Source organism: Synchytrium microbalum (assembly GCF_006535985.1).
Source record: "Synchytrium microbalum strain JEL517 chromosome Unknown SmJEL517_scf0002, whole genome shotgun sequence".
Classification (NCBI taxonomy): Eukaryota; Fungi; Chytridiomycota; class Chytridiomycetes; order Synchytriales; family Synchytriaceae; genus Synchytrium; species Synchytrium microbalum.
The window spans coordinates 1,366,998-1,383,837 of record NW_022158351.1 but is presented as its reverse complement, the minus strand read 5'-3'; the positions used below and the strand labels follow the sequence as shown (position 1 = coordinate 1,383,837).

Genomic DNA, 16,840 nt, shown 5'->3' with positions numbered 1-16,840 from the left:
TCGATCCGTGAAACTCGCTGACTTTGATTCCTTGTAGCGTTGCGTCAAAAAGTTCTCGAGTAGAGTACACCGCTTTGGCAAAGCCAGGGTTTGAATTTGGAACACGAAAGCCACAAAGAAGGTGTATGAGACAACAGCAAAACGGAGTCCCTTTAACAACCCTCCTGTTTCTCGACGCAAATTGACGTAAACCTATAGTTTATTATTTATTAATGATGGCTTCTGATTACAAGAATTGCTTTTTGGTGTTTTCAAATAACTAGGCTGATTTACGATTGTGCTGGCTTCTCAGGCCATTTGCCTGCTCCCGACCTATCAACTCTCTCCAGATTCACACCCTGTGGTAACTCTACCTTGGGCCGGACCAGTGTAGGTCGAGCAACAAAGTCCTTGCCAAATAGGACTATAAACCTCAATGCACCATATGTCAGGGTAGTCCAGAACGCCGAGTACATTATGCGTGAGACTACAGTGTCTATTGTAGGATTGGATGACGGGAGTCATTTTTGGGTCATTTGCAACAACAAAAGGCAGAGACAGCGCCATACCAAAATCAATGAAAAATAGAGAGGCTAGAGTCATAATCAGCGAAATAAGGGCAACAGCAGGCAACTAAAAGGAAGGTCGAGAATGTTAGACTGTGCTCCGCTCAAAGCATCACTTCGAACTGTAAATCTTACTGTATAGTATTTGAGGTCACGTTCGTATCGAGTAAACGGAGACATTCCACCTGGTCTAACTTCATACAGTCCCAAGAAGAAGTCATATGCATCCTATTGGCCGGAAAGAAGGTGAGGAATTTGGCTAAGCTTAGTTCTGTTCTTTTTCCTCCTGCCGCATCTACAGAACATTTCACTTTACCTGGCGTGAACCATCGAAAAAGTTGTTTCGAATATATCTTTCAACAGAATTTAAACCATCTTGTATCAGTCCTGCTTGAGATCTCTTGCCCGTCCTTGTAAAGTCAGTCTTGAGGGCTCCAGTACCAGAATATTGTCGACTGACTTCATCCGCATTGTCAGCCCATACTACAGGTTGAATGTTGGGAGAGGTAAGTGTGATTGTTTTTTCCTTGTCTCCAATTTTTATTAAAGAAGAACAAAGCTAGCGACTACTAGGTACCACGACCGCTTACCATTCTTGAACATGGTCTCAAAGAATCCAGTCTCTTCCACCGTCTCTTTAGCACTCAATATACCCAATTCCCTCAACTGCTGAGTTAACGACCTTCGAGCCAATACCGATTGTACAACATTAGTTCGATCGAGACAATCCATACAGTTAGTCCTGACAATACCCATTTGCGGTCGTATGAGTTGACCTTTTTCGTCGATACGAGTGTATCCATACTGATTCAATTCATTCTCGATTTGATCGACGAGCAGAGATATGCGATGCCATTGCATTTTACGACATTCTTGATGGAAGTCAAATGCGATGTATTTGATTCGAGAGTCTCCCGCGTATTTGATTTGTTTGGCGAATTCTTCACCGAGTCTCGATTCATAGCCATGACTATTGACTAGGTTTACAGCAACTTGATTGCCATACCTAGCTATTTGGTCGGCAAAGTGTTTTTTGAATGAGGCCGGCTGGTTTGGTGAGAAGAAAAATGTTAAGGGCTGATTGAGTAAGCGAGAATATCAAGGCGGAAATCATTAATTATACCGTTTTCGGATTTTGTTCGATTTCTAACTTGGGAGTATACTTGACATTGGTTATTTGTTTCCAATAGAGAGGTATTGAGCCTCGAGTTTGTACAAACGATGTTCGTTGGCCAGCTTCGTCAAGTATAACTAATTGCTCTGTCTCGACAAAGTTTGACACATTTCCTTCATCGTCAATTCCACGTGAATTGTATCGCGTGCCTAAATTTAAGTGGTATTTAATACGTGTTGACGGTGGAGCGATTAATAGCATCGAGTGAATGGCAAATCTATGTACCAGCCCGATAGTGACTTCGCCGCGAAATCAAACCAAAAGTGAAGGATCGTCCATTCAGTGAAGATGGTTGGATTTCCACAACTGGAAGAAAAACGGATAGACAGTTAGAGATTGATGGGAAAGACTTTGGTGCTTAATTGAACACAGATCTTACATCCACAGATGATGGGAAGAATGAAATTGCTCAGCTAACATCGACAAAAAAAATCATAAGAAACTTCCAGTGTATGGTACAGCATAGAACACGAATATCAGCCATACATCCTGATCCTTGTCCCGTAGCGTCAAGTCAATCAATTTCCTCTGCAAGAATGAATTCCAAAAGAATCGCACATCGACCTAACGTTGTTTGGCAACAAAAAGAAAAGTCAAACCACGAGTTCGACATGATACCTGGCGCTGCTAAAGGTCTACCTTTTTCCACATGGGAACCTTCTTAGATGTGGCGGCTAGTTGAGCTTGTCGTTGCAGAGTATGAGTCAAATCGTAAGCATAAGAAAAGTAAAATGATTTTGATCCCAGAACTTGATCCAGCAGCGACCTGTATGTCGCGTCATCCGAAGTCTGGATTCCAAGTGAATGAGGTATGAGCCGAGGATATCTGATTTCATATATAACCAAGTATCGACAGCTGGCAAGTGTACCTGTTGTTGGCTCAGTATTGGAGGAGATTTGAAGACCGGGATGAGTCGATAACCAGTGAGTTTGAATATGTCTTTGCCCAATAGTTTCCCGACTCGTGACCTTTCCGTGATTACCAACAAGTGTTCGCCTAATCAAGAATATAGGCTTTTAGAAATCGAACTCTTCAAGACGAATTGCACAGTTCAAACATGCCAGCATTGAGCCCAATAGTTCCAATGAGTCCGTAGATTGTCTGATGCTCTTCTTGTCTCAGCGATGGTGGAGGCGGAGCTGAAAAGATGAGGCACAACAGGTTGAGAATTGTGATTTGTTGATGTCGCGATGTTTGAAGAGAGAGAAGCACATACCATTTAGACGGATGTGGCCATTCTCTCTATTGACAACCAATGTTTCCGAGCGCTGAGTTGGGTCGAGAAAGACAGGCTCGAATGTAATCGTCGTCTCGCTCGTATATCTAGACAAATGGTCGATTTCAAAAGCAGTAAGTTTGAGATATCTGAACAAACGATCGAAACATGTATAGTATCCGTACAGATGCAGGGACTCGTGAGCCATTTCAGACTCGCACGCAAAGGGGATTCAAATGGATCTGCGTTTGGTGCGTGGAAGCACGATGCTGAAATGTGACAGTTGTGACGAGTCCAACAACAGTCGCAAATTCGATTAGCACGTACCCAAAGTTAAAGTATGGTAAGTATTGTATTCCATCTATCACGTTCGACGCGAAACACGCGAAAACGCGCCTGCCACACACCAATCAATAGTATAGGCCATGTTAGTGTCAAAGTCTGAAATTTGAAACTCAGCGAAAGGACAAAAAAGGGAATAGAGTGTATATATACAAAAAAGGGAATAGAGTGTGTATATACTTTTGCTGAGTTTCAAATTTCAGACTTTGACACTAACATGGCCTATACTATTGATTGATCTGAGCGGATGAATCGCTCTACATAATCCTTTCTCCAGTATGGCCACACGTCCGCTACCTTGGTTCATTCTGCTTGTGTTGAAAAATGGTATGTGTTGTTCACAATAAATAATAGACGATAAACAATAATACGCAGCATAGTACAACGTAGTCCAGGCCAAGATCACATCATTGCTTTTGTCATCTTATATCATTATTATTATGATATTAGTCATTGTATTAGCCATCTTCTTTGTCAGGACAATATAGCCGCTTCTTGAGATACTGTTGTTCTAGTCTAGATTCCTTGTATTCAGCAGTATTGGAGAGGTTCCTCCACACGTAAGACAAGCACCATTAAAGTTTTTACTGTTTGAGTCATTACCGTTAATATTATTACTCTCGTTCTCATTATAGTAGAGCGCTAGCCCACACCTCAGTTTGCAAACACTACGTTACTACGTACTCCGAGCCCACATCCCCGGGTACGACACCCATGTACTGCCGCGCCAACTACAAACTAATTGCATCTTTCGGCGCTGTAATCTATATGTTGGACCTCGAAATGCAGGAGGGATCCAACAAAACCGCAGTATGTCCCCATGTGAAGTTCCTACCAACCACCCGTCGTTTAGGACACCTGATTCATTACGCAATTCTTCTAAATCAGCGCTATTCAACTTCAAATAGAAATCATCACCAACTTCTGATACTAGACCCCATGTTCCTACATCCCAAACTTTCGTGGTGCAATCCCATGACGATGACAGCATAGTCTTACCACTGTTGGAGAATGTCAGGTTGAGGATAGGTCCTGCATGCGCTGTGAGTTTTGCCAGAGGTGTAGATGCATCTGAGTTCCAGACGATGATGGACTTATCGTAACTACCGGATACTATATATTTACTGTCGGGGCTAAATGCCACAGTTCTGACACCACTGGAATGCATTTGACGAGTTCGGAGTAGTTTGAACGTCTTGGAATTCCATACCGATATAGTTTCATCATAAGCCCCTGTCACGATAAGCTTTCCATTTGGTGAGTAAGTACACGACCATACAGGTTCAGTATGTCCTTCCAATGTTGCTAAACATTTTCCAGTTTCTAAATCCCACACTTTTGCATCACAATCTGATGCAGCAGAAAGAATTCGCCTATTATCTGGAGAGAAAGCCACACATCTAACTGGACCTGTGTGACCTGTATACGTCCGTATATAGTCATAAGACGTTGCACTCCACAAGCGCATTGTTGTGTCATTTGATCCAGACAGGATGAACTTATTGTCAGAAGTTACTCTGACTGTCCATATATCATTCGTATGTCCTTCTAATACTCTAATAACCTCGCCTGTCGTACTATTCCAGACTCTGAGGGTTGCATCAGAACTTGAGGATACAATCCGGTTTTCGTCCAGGAAGGCTGCAGAAAGTACCGCTATCAGTTGAAAGACATCAGTTTCAGCCAGTTTGTAATTACTGCCTTTCAGAGGAATCCAAATTATACCTCTTCTATGTCCGGTCAATGTGGTCAACAACTTATTAGTATTTACATCCCAGATTTTCAGGCTGGTGTCATACGACCCAGTTACAATCTTCCTTTCGTCTCCAGAATAAGAACCGGTCAAAACTGCGCTTTCATGCCTTCCATCATGAGCTTTCCCTCCAGATTCAAAACTTGACAAGTGCCAAAATTTGATGGTCTCATCCTCACTACCAGATATTAATCGAAAACCATCACTAGAAAATGTCATAGATGTAATTATATCAGTGTGCGACAGTAGTGATTTTACTAAGACACCACTAGTGCCATTCCAGACACGGATGGTCATATCGGCAGCAGCCGAAACAACGACTGCTTTGTCTGAAGACACTACCACACTTAAGATAGTCTCGTTATGCCCATATAAAGTGTTGAACAACTCTCCCGTTCTTAAATCATACAAGCGGACAGCAAGGTCTCCTGAACCAATCACTGCCAATTCAGCATCCTTTGACAGTGTAGATGCGGTGGTATTTCCGGACGGATCTCGTAAGGTGAGAATAACAGTGTTGGTTGTAGAATCGCGCACTTCTAATATGCCATCTGAGCTGACAATCAGCATCCTGTTGCCGGCAAACGATAGAGACACGTTAGAATCTATGTGACCCTCTAAAACGCGTCCTTCACCATCCCGTTGAGATATGTCCCACTGCCTCAACGTCCCGTATTTTGAGCCACTGTATATATAGTTCCCGATCAATACAGCAGTAGTGACTGGTTCATCGTGAGCCAACGTGTGAATCAGTGTGCCGGTTGTCAAATCCCATATTTTTACGGTGTAATCAAGAGATGCGGATATAATCCAACCTTGCTCATCAGCAACTATTACTTGAGAAACAGCATTGGTATGTGCAGGCAAAACTCGATCCAATGCTCCAGTATTTTCATTCCAAATGATAATGAAGCCGTCGGCCGCGCCAGATACAAGGTATCGGCCGTTACGAGAACCAGCTACCGTCGTTATTCCCGAATAGTGTCCTTCCAAAGTTTGAAGACATGGACTCCATTCATCGTCTATTGTTTGGCATTGAAGTTAAATTTTTTTAAAGAGCCAAGTAATTTATAGAACGTACCATCACCAGTGTCAACTGATATCATGAAGGGTTTTGCCCGATACATGGGGTAGTATCTTTTGTAAATGTAGGAGCCTTTCGGACAAAATGGCAGAGCTGAATAGTAAATATGGAGTGCACTTGTAGTGATTGGAAGATAAAATTCCTTGATAAATCTCTGAGCTTCATCAATTAAGCCTCCCATAAAAGACGGGAAATAACACTAGGAAGCGGTGCAGTCAGGATTTGTACGAAAAATGAAATTTGTACGAAAAATTGTCCTCAATAGCTTACAAATTTGACCCCATCTACTCCTACTAGAGTATCTACTTTGGTCATCCAATCTCCCGTTACAGTCAAGGACTGAAGACCAGATGGAACATTGCTTATATAACTCAACACTTCCAGCCACTCCAACAAGTGATTCGACAGAAAAATATCGAGCTCGGACACAATGTCTGATATAAGATACTTGCAGCCGGGAGAATGCGAGACTGGTAAATGCTCCTGAAAATAGATGCAAGCATATCTCAGTACATCTGGTATATTTGCCTTAAGTAAAGGAGCGACCCCCTCGATGTCAACATTACGCTTGAAAGGGTTTGCCAATGCAATTATGTTATACCGTAGGTTTTCATTCAAAATCTTAAGACACAGATAGGCAAGATCCTGATCAACCTGTGACGTATTTATGTAAAATTTGGCTGCTTCGGCTGTGCATCTTGTCGATGATGTCAAAAAGTCAGCAACAGACTTATGCATGACTTGTACAGCATTGTCTCGTACTATCAGCAATGATTCCACTCTAGCAAGACAAGTCTTTACAACAATGCTAGGTAGATTTACTAGCACCGACAGTCCTTCTACACCCATTGGTTGCTTTAATGCCAGTATAGCTCCCATAATAGTAGAGTACAAAGCTATATCATCGTCCGATGCCTGATGATGAGCGCTTAATAGAGCTCGGGAATAAATCGTGTCCAATCTTTTATCTCCACTTCCAAACGTATTCTCAGCTAGCTGTTTTACTGTATCAACAGGATTTGTGCTCTTGCGTATTTGTTCACAGGCTAGATGTAGCCATACAAAAAGTCCCTGGGCCATGTTGGCAATTTGTGCAGCAAGATGATTGGCTGTGACCTGATCGGGCAGCCTATGTATGAGTTTACTCATGCGGTCATGTGCGTAAAGTTCAATGTCTTTGATATTATTAGCATCGTTCAGTTCTATCAGTCTAGGTTTATAAGACGATAAGTTCTCTTTGATATCATCAAGTGGTCTACTTGTAACAAATAGTAGTAAGTCTGTGGGCAACCGATTCCAATCAGATCCAAGCAATCGGAAAAAGTCGTTGCGAGCTTCACTGCCTTCTGGAGCAGCTTCATCCAATGCATCGATTACTACAACTTTACGCCCAGACTTGTACGACATTAGTGGTCTAACAATCAACTTCTCAAATCTAAAGCCAACAGAAGAACTCTTGGTCAAAAAATCTGGTTCCTTGTCTCGCAGTTGGGTGAGTGCTTGAGCTACATTTGTATCAGCCATGGCAAATTGATAAGCTAGAGAAGCCACCAATTTTGACGGGTCATTGCATTGCTCCTGATTATGCTTACAAAAAAAAGATGCAGCAAGCAAATTTAAGGTCTCTAACTTGTCCACGGCCGATGCCGCTACGACAGATTTGCCGCTGCCTGCGACCCCAGATAACCAATAGACTTGCTGGTCAGAATGACTTGACGACGCCCAAGATGTGATTTCGTCAATGATCCATGTTCTAGTACTGATCAGGCGCTTCCTACCTAGTTCATATATATCTTGTTGTTGATCAATTGGCTGAAGCCACGTTTTAAGAGACTTTAAAGTCTCATCAGTGGTTAAAATAGACAGATTTGACTCTGTAATGGAAAGACGACGAAGCGGTATAGCAGTTGCAGTAGCCAGTTGATGTAAAACTTCCAGGTAAAGAGCTTCGAGGGTCTCGGTTTTAGTAGGTTCTACTGCATTGTTTGCTAGATCAAATCTCAACATTCCAGCCGTAATGAGAGCAGACGACGGATACGGCCCATTGTCCAATAAAACCGGTACCATAATCTTATTGTTGGAGCGGGCGAAGCGAATCTCGCTTCTGCAATTGTCTGAACTCTTTTGGGAAGTGGGGTTAATACTTCGAGCTCCTGCTATATTCATTAACCGCATCACCTCATATTTAGTAGTTAAGCAAGGAATTATGACCTTGCTTGACAAAACTCCTTCAGCCATTCGTTGGTAAATGTCACCGGTCATTTGAACCTTATCAATCCAAACAGATAGCCCTTCTGTTTCATCTTGTTCTGAAGGAAAGAGGCGATTTCAAATGCATCCGACTTGTGAGCCCAACTATTTAAGTTACATTTAATGAGATTCGCGAAGCAATGTGAAAGGGATTTACTTGTAGCTGATCATAGCGTCAAACACAGGGCCGGTGGAGCTGTTGGGCACATTAGAGGCAGCGGAATCAGACCCTATAGAAGAAAAAGTTCGTGACTGTTTCAGATGGTTCGTTACTAGCCACCTACCTCGTCCGCTGGTGGTCGCAAATACAGGGGGCTCAACAATGACAGGAAGTGTTGAATAACCGCCGTTACTTGCTAATTCTTGAGTACCATAAGAATTTTCTGTTTCCGGCTTTGCCTCTTTTGAGACATTGCATCCCATTTTTCAGATTCGTTTAGTCTTATCTAGAGCGAAGGCTAATTATTTAAATTCATGTCACGGTGGACTCACCTCACAACTGAATAAACGACAGTAGAACAATTTACATAGAATGTACATTCGTATTAAATTGACCTCCCAGTTGCAGCGATGTAACCACCGTACAGTTCCAAGTCAACCTGACAGAACGCACACGCACAATAGAAACAGATGGATCATGTTGGAACAGAAGACATAGTTTTAAGAATCCATTTGAATTTTAATGAGCATGATTTTGGTTTGTCAATCGTTGTGATGATTTTGTAAACTGCATTTGCGTCGTGACAGCAGTGACAGCTCGAGTTTAGAGTAGGAAGATACGTGTCAAGAAGACCACGAATACTTGAAGGACCCGTCTATACCTCCTTTCAAGCTTGAGCATCTATGGCACTATACTTGTAGTGGTGCATTCCATCATTCCATAAAAAAAACTAGTAGTGTACTTACACTTTGCTTAGGTGGGTCACCGTAAACATATGACTATGATATTACTCACTGTACTGATCTGACTGCTCTCACCTGATTGGTCCTGTCTGTCTTGTTTTGTCGCGTACCTAGTTTGGTGATGTGTTTTGACATCAATCGTTTGGGCCACCACAAGGATGATACAGCACGGGCGGTGGTTTCTCGAGTGCTTACTCACACCTTACATCGTACTTTGCAAGCACCAAGCAACCAATGGCCATATGGCTCGTGGACCATCAACCATCAAAACACTCAAGACACCCGACTACCACCTGTTCACCGAACTCAGCCACACACGTCCGAAGGTCCATGAGCCCAAGACAAGATGCTGTGACATTTGGGCCGTTAAAATCATTCCGTGGTTGCTTAGCCCGCGCGTAAGAGACGAGAAGACATACCATTCACCAGTCGAACACGGTGATATATGTCATGAAGCATTCGATTCTGTTTCGGAATCGGCAATTGAAATTTTCACCTGGTTTGCTATCGCGTTGAAGAATCCATAAGCACACGGTGACATAGTTGGCAAACACTGCACCTTTAAATTTTATGTGTCTTGTTCTCCATTCAGTATTTGCTGCCTGCCTCAAAGATGAAGCATGAGGTTTGTCGAGCTTGGTTTGCTGTACATTTGACGAGTCTGCATCATCTTCGCGAAATCAACATTGTGAATCAAACACAAACCAAAAGCTATGACAATTGAAGACAAGAGCGTAGGAGTGATTGGCGCTACATCCAGCCTCGGCATTGCCCTCGTCAATTACCTCGCAGCCAAAGGAAACCGAGTGTACGCTACAGCTCGAAATCCAACAGACATTATGATCCGACTTGCTTTCACATCGGAACTGGATATCAGTGACGAGACTTCCATCAATGAATTGATTATTCCTGAAATCCATGAGTTGTATGTGCTCGCTAGCTTCGATGCAAAGGAAGCCTTCAATGACGCATCTGACGGTTTGTGAATCAATCTTGATTTTTACTGTTTTTGCAAGGGATCGAGATACAAACCTGTCTCGTAACGTGCATTAGAAGAGTTGAGGATGTACAAGGCTTTTGCTTTGGGCCCTCTGTGTCTCACTCGCCATCTTGTCAAACACGGTTCTTTACATCGAGGAAGCAAAGTCATCTGGATTACTTCGGAAAGTGGTTCTATCGGTCACAGGACTGGAAAGGGTATGCATCTGAAATATTTCGTCTTGGTATGATAACTATGGATGGTGTAGATCGCGATATTACTGGGATGCATCATTATTCACGTGCACGGCAGCACCTCATTGAACTTGGATTGTATATATTTTCACATAGATCGTGGAGAGTTCTGTGCTCGCGCTCAATACATGAATGGAAAAGTATTGTCGCTTGACTTGAAAGCAAAAGGGATTCCAATGGTTATGATTCATGTAAGGCTGTGCCAGTTAACATGAGAAGCAGATTCTAGTTTTCAGACTTTCGTCATATCAGCCTGGCTTTATGAAGACTCGTTTCACCAAACCTGCTGGATTCGACAAGCACTACGATGAAGGCGATGGTATCGACCCCGAAAAGGTACGTTTTTCTGGCAGTTGTCAAGCGCAGACAAAGGTTATCGACTCACACCTCCGTCCTGCTAGTAGGTAATCGATCCATTGTCGAATGTTGTCGCAGATCTTACTTTGGAAAACACTGGAAGGTTCATCGCACCGATGGGTATCGAGAATTGCAACGTTTTTGGTGTTTTGATAATCACTGAATATGCTGTTACTTTCTTAAGATCCAAAAGGAGCGGGCAACACTTATGCTCTCGGCCCTGTTGAGATGCCTTAGTAATTCTTCAACACTCTTCTTGTGGTCACTCCTCGCCTTTTTGCTTTGTAAAACACAATGTTCATAGCAATCTCGTTTTGCAAAATATACATGAAAACTACTGTCTATATGATTCAGTTTTAACATCTACAGTTTACTACTGGTTGCGATTACTTGCTTTGACTTGATTTGTCTCAACTGCGTCGGCTCTTCTCCAACTACAAACGGAACAATCAAGTCCCACAACTTTATCCCATTAATATGACTAAAGAATCCCATATGTCCTACTTTCGGAAGATCAAACGTGGCTGGATCTAGATGAAAATGTTCAACTTTTGATTCTGGCAGGTTTGCCAACCATTTCGTAAACCCAATCTCTTTGGCAAAGTCATCATCCGTAAACGATATAGCTAGACACGGTCCTATTTTAGTCGCAGCATAGTCTGGATGCAAGTCTCTACCACTATATTTATCATTTCGAGCCCAGTACGCCCATTGTCGAACGACACCAGCCGGCAGATCCGTGAGTTGACTGCCTAACCTCCTTGATGGGAAATATCCATAGAGAATGGACAGGAGAGGAAACAGAAAGTACACGTTTAGTACATTATTGGTCACATCCCACAAGTGCCATGGGTATGCACTGTTGGTGGACACCAAGATGGCACGGTTGACGAGATCAGCTTTTGGATTTAGCGGTATCATGTGTCCTCCGACAGAGTGCTATTAGCAACAAAAAGTGTTTGATGCAATGTGTGAATTTGTGAATTTGCTGTTTCACCAACCCCTATGACCACAAGTTCACGGTCTGGATATCGTCCCTTTAAGAAATCTATACAGCCTGTCTGATCCCTATATCCCCAGTCCATTTTGTCTGCATTGAAGCCGGCTAATGGGTGCTGTCCAGGTTTTGAAGTCGTTGGCATGGATTTGCCAACGCCACGATAGTCAAATGTTAGCGCTATGCATCCTATAACAAGTAAAGATTCCGTCAAATCATTTGAGACAACAACCCTCGCGTTGGTGATGTTTATCCAAAAAACTCAAATGTTAACATACCCTTTGAACCCAGATACTTGGCAAACCGATTGTAGAAGGCCTGCTCAGTTCCTGTTGCAGATGATATCAGTACTAGTGGACCAGCTAGGCCAGCCTGCTTCGGTGTGAAGAGTGTTGCTCCAAGTTTAAAATTATCTGAGGCAGCTGGAATGACGATTGGTTCCACATTCACTAGATTCTCGAATGTGCTGGTCCATAGTTTGGCCTTCTCTGCTAACAGTATCGCAGCAGCCGTCCTCTTTGCCGGCGCAGAGCCGAAAAGCATCGACATTTTTATTCTGTGAAAAAGTCACGCAAGACGTAAAACAATCATTGAACTATGGGAAAGGCAACATGCTTGTTTTCATATACGATTCATACACTGACATTCTACTGAGAAATATCAAACAATTCCAGTAAACTCGTGGTTTAACAACCCAACTATAAAGCAATCCAAAACTTCATGGCACGAACAGATGTTCTACTTCCTTGGCTTGAACCACATCTTGATACCATATTTGGCACGCATGGTAGTGGCTACAGCATAATCCATTTTCTAAGATGTTGAAAATGGAGTTTGATTAAACGGTCGGACAATCGGTCCAACCCATTGATTCGAACTTACATGACCATCAACAATACCACAATCAAACTTTCTCAAGATTGATGCAACGGTGATTTTCCCTTCATACAAGGCAAGCTTCTCTGTGTACACGAACGTGAAAAGTGTCAGTCTTTTGACCCAACTGCGTCAATAGTGAACTTTGCTTACCACCGAGACAACGTCTTGGCCCGCCCCCAAATGGTACATAACTACATAAGAAAGATAGAATTGTCAATATGGGGCCTTGTTTACACCCATGCGTTTTCTTGAGCAAGGACGAAACGACTTACGCATAAGGATCAGTAGCATTCTTCTCATCTAGCCACCGCTCGGGCACAAATTGAGTGGGCCTGTCGGGGAAATTTTCAGGGCAGAGGTGTGCAGACATGGGCGAGTACCCAGCCTCGGTACCTAAAGTTCTATCTTTAGAGCATTGAAGGAATGACGCCAAACATATTGCTGCACACACCTTTTGGAACCCACTGTTTAGCTACTTTACCATTTGGAAGTGTCCATTCGTAAACGGTATCCTTGGCTAGTACTCTTGAGAGTGAAGGTGCTGATGGTCGAAGACGAAGAGTTTCCTGTGGAGGCACAACGTCTCAGCGACTTTTTGAAAGGTACTTTGACCAAGTGTTTACAGTCTTTACCTTGATAACTGCACCTAGATATGGAAGTTGCTCGAGAGCTTCATAACTCAGTGGTCTAGATCCGAGTGTGTCGACTTCTCGACGAACTTTTTCTAATTTCTCAGGGTTGCTGAAGAGGAATGCCAAAGTCCAGGTGATTAAAGATGATGTAGTGTCTAACGAAGAGTATGGGATAAGTATTGAGAGACTACGATTCCAAATTTAAACACCACTTGCCGTGACCAGCGAAAAGCAACGAGGTAAATTCTCGCAAAAGCTGCGGTTCGTCGTTCACATCCCATGGAGCCATTTCTGGCTTGTCCTTGATTGTACGAGCATATGTTGATAGTATGCATACGTCGTCTTTGGGAATACCGTTGGTGTTATACTCTTCCATCTTGTTCAATATCATTGATCGTAACAGAGCAATGTCCTTGTCGTATTGGTCCTGTAAACGAGATTCAAAGTTTGATGTCAACACCCAATCTGCAGAAATGCTCAAACACCAACGACGTACACATTTAGAGTCTCTCCACAACCAACTGTAACCAAACCCACGTAACGTCAGTCTAATTAATAGGAAGTATAACGACCGCTCCCAAGCTTCGACATATTTTGAGTGTCCGCCAAGTTTCACGCTGCCCTATATAAGCCACGCAGAGAATTGTGGTGAGGACAAACATACTGAAAGGAGATTAAAAAGAATCAGACAACAGGCAACTTACAGGGTCAAAACCAAGAGTGATTCCAGTGATGATGTCGAATGTTAGACCATGGAAGGCCGGCTGCAAATCCAATCCCGGTGTCGACGGACCAGCATTAGAAGCTGAGCATTGAGATTCCATCCATGTTAACAGATCGTCGACGCGACCTTGCACAATGGGTTGATATGATTTGATTGCTACGACGGAAAAGGATGGATCTATTCTCAAAACAAACGGAAAAGGAGATTCGCGTGAGTAAGATTTGACAGATGCCAGAGCAGAGGACGCAATAAGACGGTCATTCCAGAAAACAATTCTCACCGAAAAAGGTACGAGACTTCTTCCACCCTGGACCATTAGGAGCCAGGATGAGCCCACCAGCAATATCATCAAACATGAGCCCCACAATGCCTCCTCGTGTCCAAGTCTCGTAATCAGTTTGCAGCATTCTCTTCAAGATGCCCGGATCAGCAGTAGTGATGGAGTTGTTTCCGAATTGTGTCATTCGTAGAACACGTCCATGCTTGTTGAAGTGTTCAATCATCCAATCTATAAAGTTTACTAGAGATAACACTGTGTCAGACTCTTGCAACCAAGATACGCAAACGAACCATGCAGGTGAGCACTTACGTGGGTTTGAGACTATATCAAGTAGAGTTCCTATGAAGGGATAACCCATCATTATAGGAGCATCGTTTGGAGCCATAAAGTTCCATGAATAAGACCGTTTTCGCCATCTTCTGTCCAGTAAAACCAATGCAAGAACTACACCGCCAGCAATGGATGAGCGCCTGACGATTTCAGGTGTCAACCACTGGGATGCCATTATAGAAAGATGTGGTGGCCCTCTTGGTGCGTTGAAGCGCCTCTTAGTCTGGAATGTATTTGGCCGACACTTGTCGAATTCACGCGACGTTACACGTGCAGGAAGAATTAGCGAACCGGATCTCGTTCCCAACAAATATCTGGAATGAGGCGTACAGGAGAGCTTGTTAGATTTGGTTCAGTGTGTCTCGTCGTGTCTCTTTTCCTGTTTTTCCTCGTCTCTGCCTCGACAATTGTAGAAGTTTGAAATTGATTTTGGTGTTTTTGACGCGTCAAAACATACCGGTTGGTCAGATTAGTGTCTTTTGAGTTGAAGGGTAAAGATCCGCGCAATAGTATTTGCTGCTTGCTGTTTGCTGGCCAAGATTCTCATCATGAGTGTCTACGTTTCAACTTTCGATCGCCAAAGCAAAACACACAACTCGATTGGCTCTTGGTTGGACCTTGGGCAAACGTCACTCATAAAAGATTTGATTTCATGTATACTTTGCAAAAGGAGTTGATATAAACAATAGTTTACAAAGCGAAGAGATGAGGAGGACCAATTGACGACCAAAGGAAATCGAGAATCACCAAGGCAACTCTAAAGGTGCTGGAAGCTTCTCAACAGGACCGAGAACATGTGCGTTCCCAACTCCTTTCGGGCCTAGGTGAGATAGTCAATCATTCCTTGCTCAAATGATACTGCGGTCCAAGCTTGTACTTACCCACTGGTGCAATGAACTTGCCCGTGTTTTCCAAGGTTAAATTCGCGACAACCTTCAACAATGGTTCCACTGCCTACAACAGGTCAAAGATGTGAGTTGAGAAATGGCGTTTTGTTGTGATTTCATCACAAAAGTGGCGAGACCTCTTCAGGATCAATTGCTCCGCCTTTTTCATAATGCTTGTCGAATCCAACAGATTTTGTGAGACCGGTTTTCATGAAGCCAGGCTAATTGATAGTTCGAGTTACACCATAAAAGTTTAAGGTGAAGGCTGACCATATAGTCGCGATTCTCATGGAGACATACGTGAATCATAACTATTGAGATTCCTTTCGGCTTCAAGTCGAACGACAATAGTTTTCCATTCATGTTTTGGGCAGTCTTGGAAGCATGGTGACCGTATAGTCCTCCACCCTCTAGTAGTTAAGAAATGTCAAGTTATCCGACCAGGTTCGGATTCCAACAACAGTCATAGTTAGTTAGGGGCTACATACCCTTTTCAGTACGCAAACCAATAGAGCCAGCTTCCGAAGTAATCCAGATAACCTTGCTGCCGTGACGAAGAGATCCTTGTTTCACAAGATGGCGAGTGACGAATAATGGGCCCATAGCACCAGTCTTGTACATCTTCAACTCTTCTAATGCACGTTACGAGTCATGTTCAGTGAAGCGATCGCTCACAGAAAAGTTTAAAACAACAGCTTTCAAATCTTCTAAATCACAAACCTTCCCAGGACATTTCATCAAAAGATTCCTTTGAAAAGTATCCAGCGACAACGTAAAGTTCCTGGATTTCAGGAATCTTCAATTCGTCAATAGATCTCTTTTCAGATGTGTCGAGCTTTGAAGTGAAAACTCCTTCGACTTGGATGTCCTTTCCATCTCTCGTTGTGCCATACACACGAGTGCCTTTGGACGCAAAGTGTTTGGCAAGAGCGAGACCAAGTCCTGAGGAAGCACCAATGATAGCAACTGATTTCTCGATGGCCATTCTTGATTGTTTGAAATATTTGGGTTTTTGTTAAAACTGTCACAAAGTATGGTTTTGCTCAAGCGATGATGCGGTGTTTACATCTCGAGTAGAACTTTAACTAACACCAATTGCAACCACTTAGAACACCTCAAAGTCCTGTCTCATCTTGAGCGCAGTTATAGGCCTTGATTGGGCCAAAAAAATGTCATCAAACCCCCTCACACAATTTCAACAGCCTGCTGTTACCGCGTCGTGTTGGTTCAAAACGCAATGTCAGAGCAGCAAA

At 43.1% G+C, this 16,840-nt stretch overlaps 2 protein-coding genes across 2 annotated transcripts; both read right to left on the bottom strand.

The window, feature by feature from the left end:
• Window positions 1–269: 269 nt before the first annotated feature.
• Window positions 270–8,182, bottom strand: SmJEL517_g00777 (uncharacterized protein; the record flags this gene model as incomplete). Its single annotated transcript, XM_031166706.1, has 17 exons — window positions 270–475; window positions 549–612; window positions 681–773; window positions 862–1,028; window positions 1,136–1,592; window positions 1,669–1,868; window positions 1,945–2,025; window positions 2,099–2,132; window positions 2,206–2,283; window positions 2,359–2,508; window positions 2,589–2,688; window positions 2,778–2,859; window positions 2,937–3,043; window positions 3,963–4,009; window positions 4,114–6,053; window positions 6,113–6,314; window positions 6,386–8,182. 17 exons carry the CDS (start codon window positions 8,180–8,182, stop codon window positions 270–272), a joined length of 5,805 nt encoding a protein of 1,934 aa, XP_031027565.1.
• A 7,261-nt stretch (window positions 8,183–15,443) lies between these two features.
• On the bottom strand, window positions 15,444–16,572 carry SmJEL517_g00776 (uncharacterized protein; the record flags this gene model as incomplete). Its single annotated transcript, XM_031166705.1, has 6 exons — window positions 15,444–15,520; window positions 15,582–15,654; window positions 15,725–15,808; window positions 15,888–15,997; window positions 16,076–16,219; window positions 16,308–16,572. 6 exons carry the CDS (start codon window positions 16,570–16,572, stop codon window positions 15,444–15,446), a joined length of 753 nt encoding a protein of 250 aa, XP_031027566.1.
• Between the last annotated feature and the right edge of the window lie 268 nt (window positions 16,573–16,840).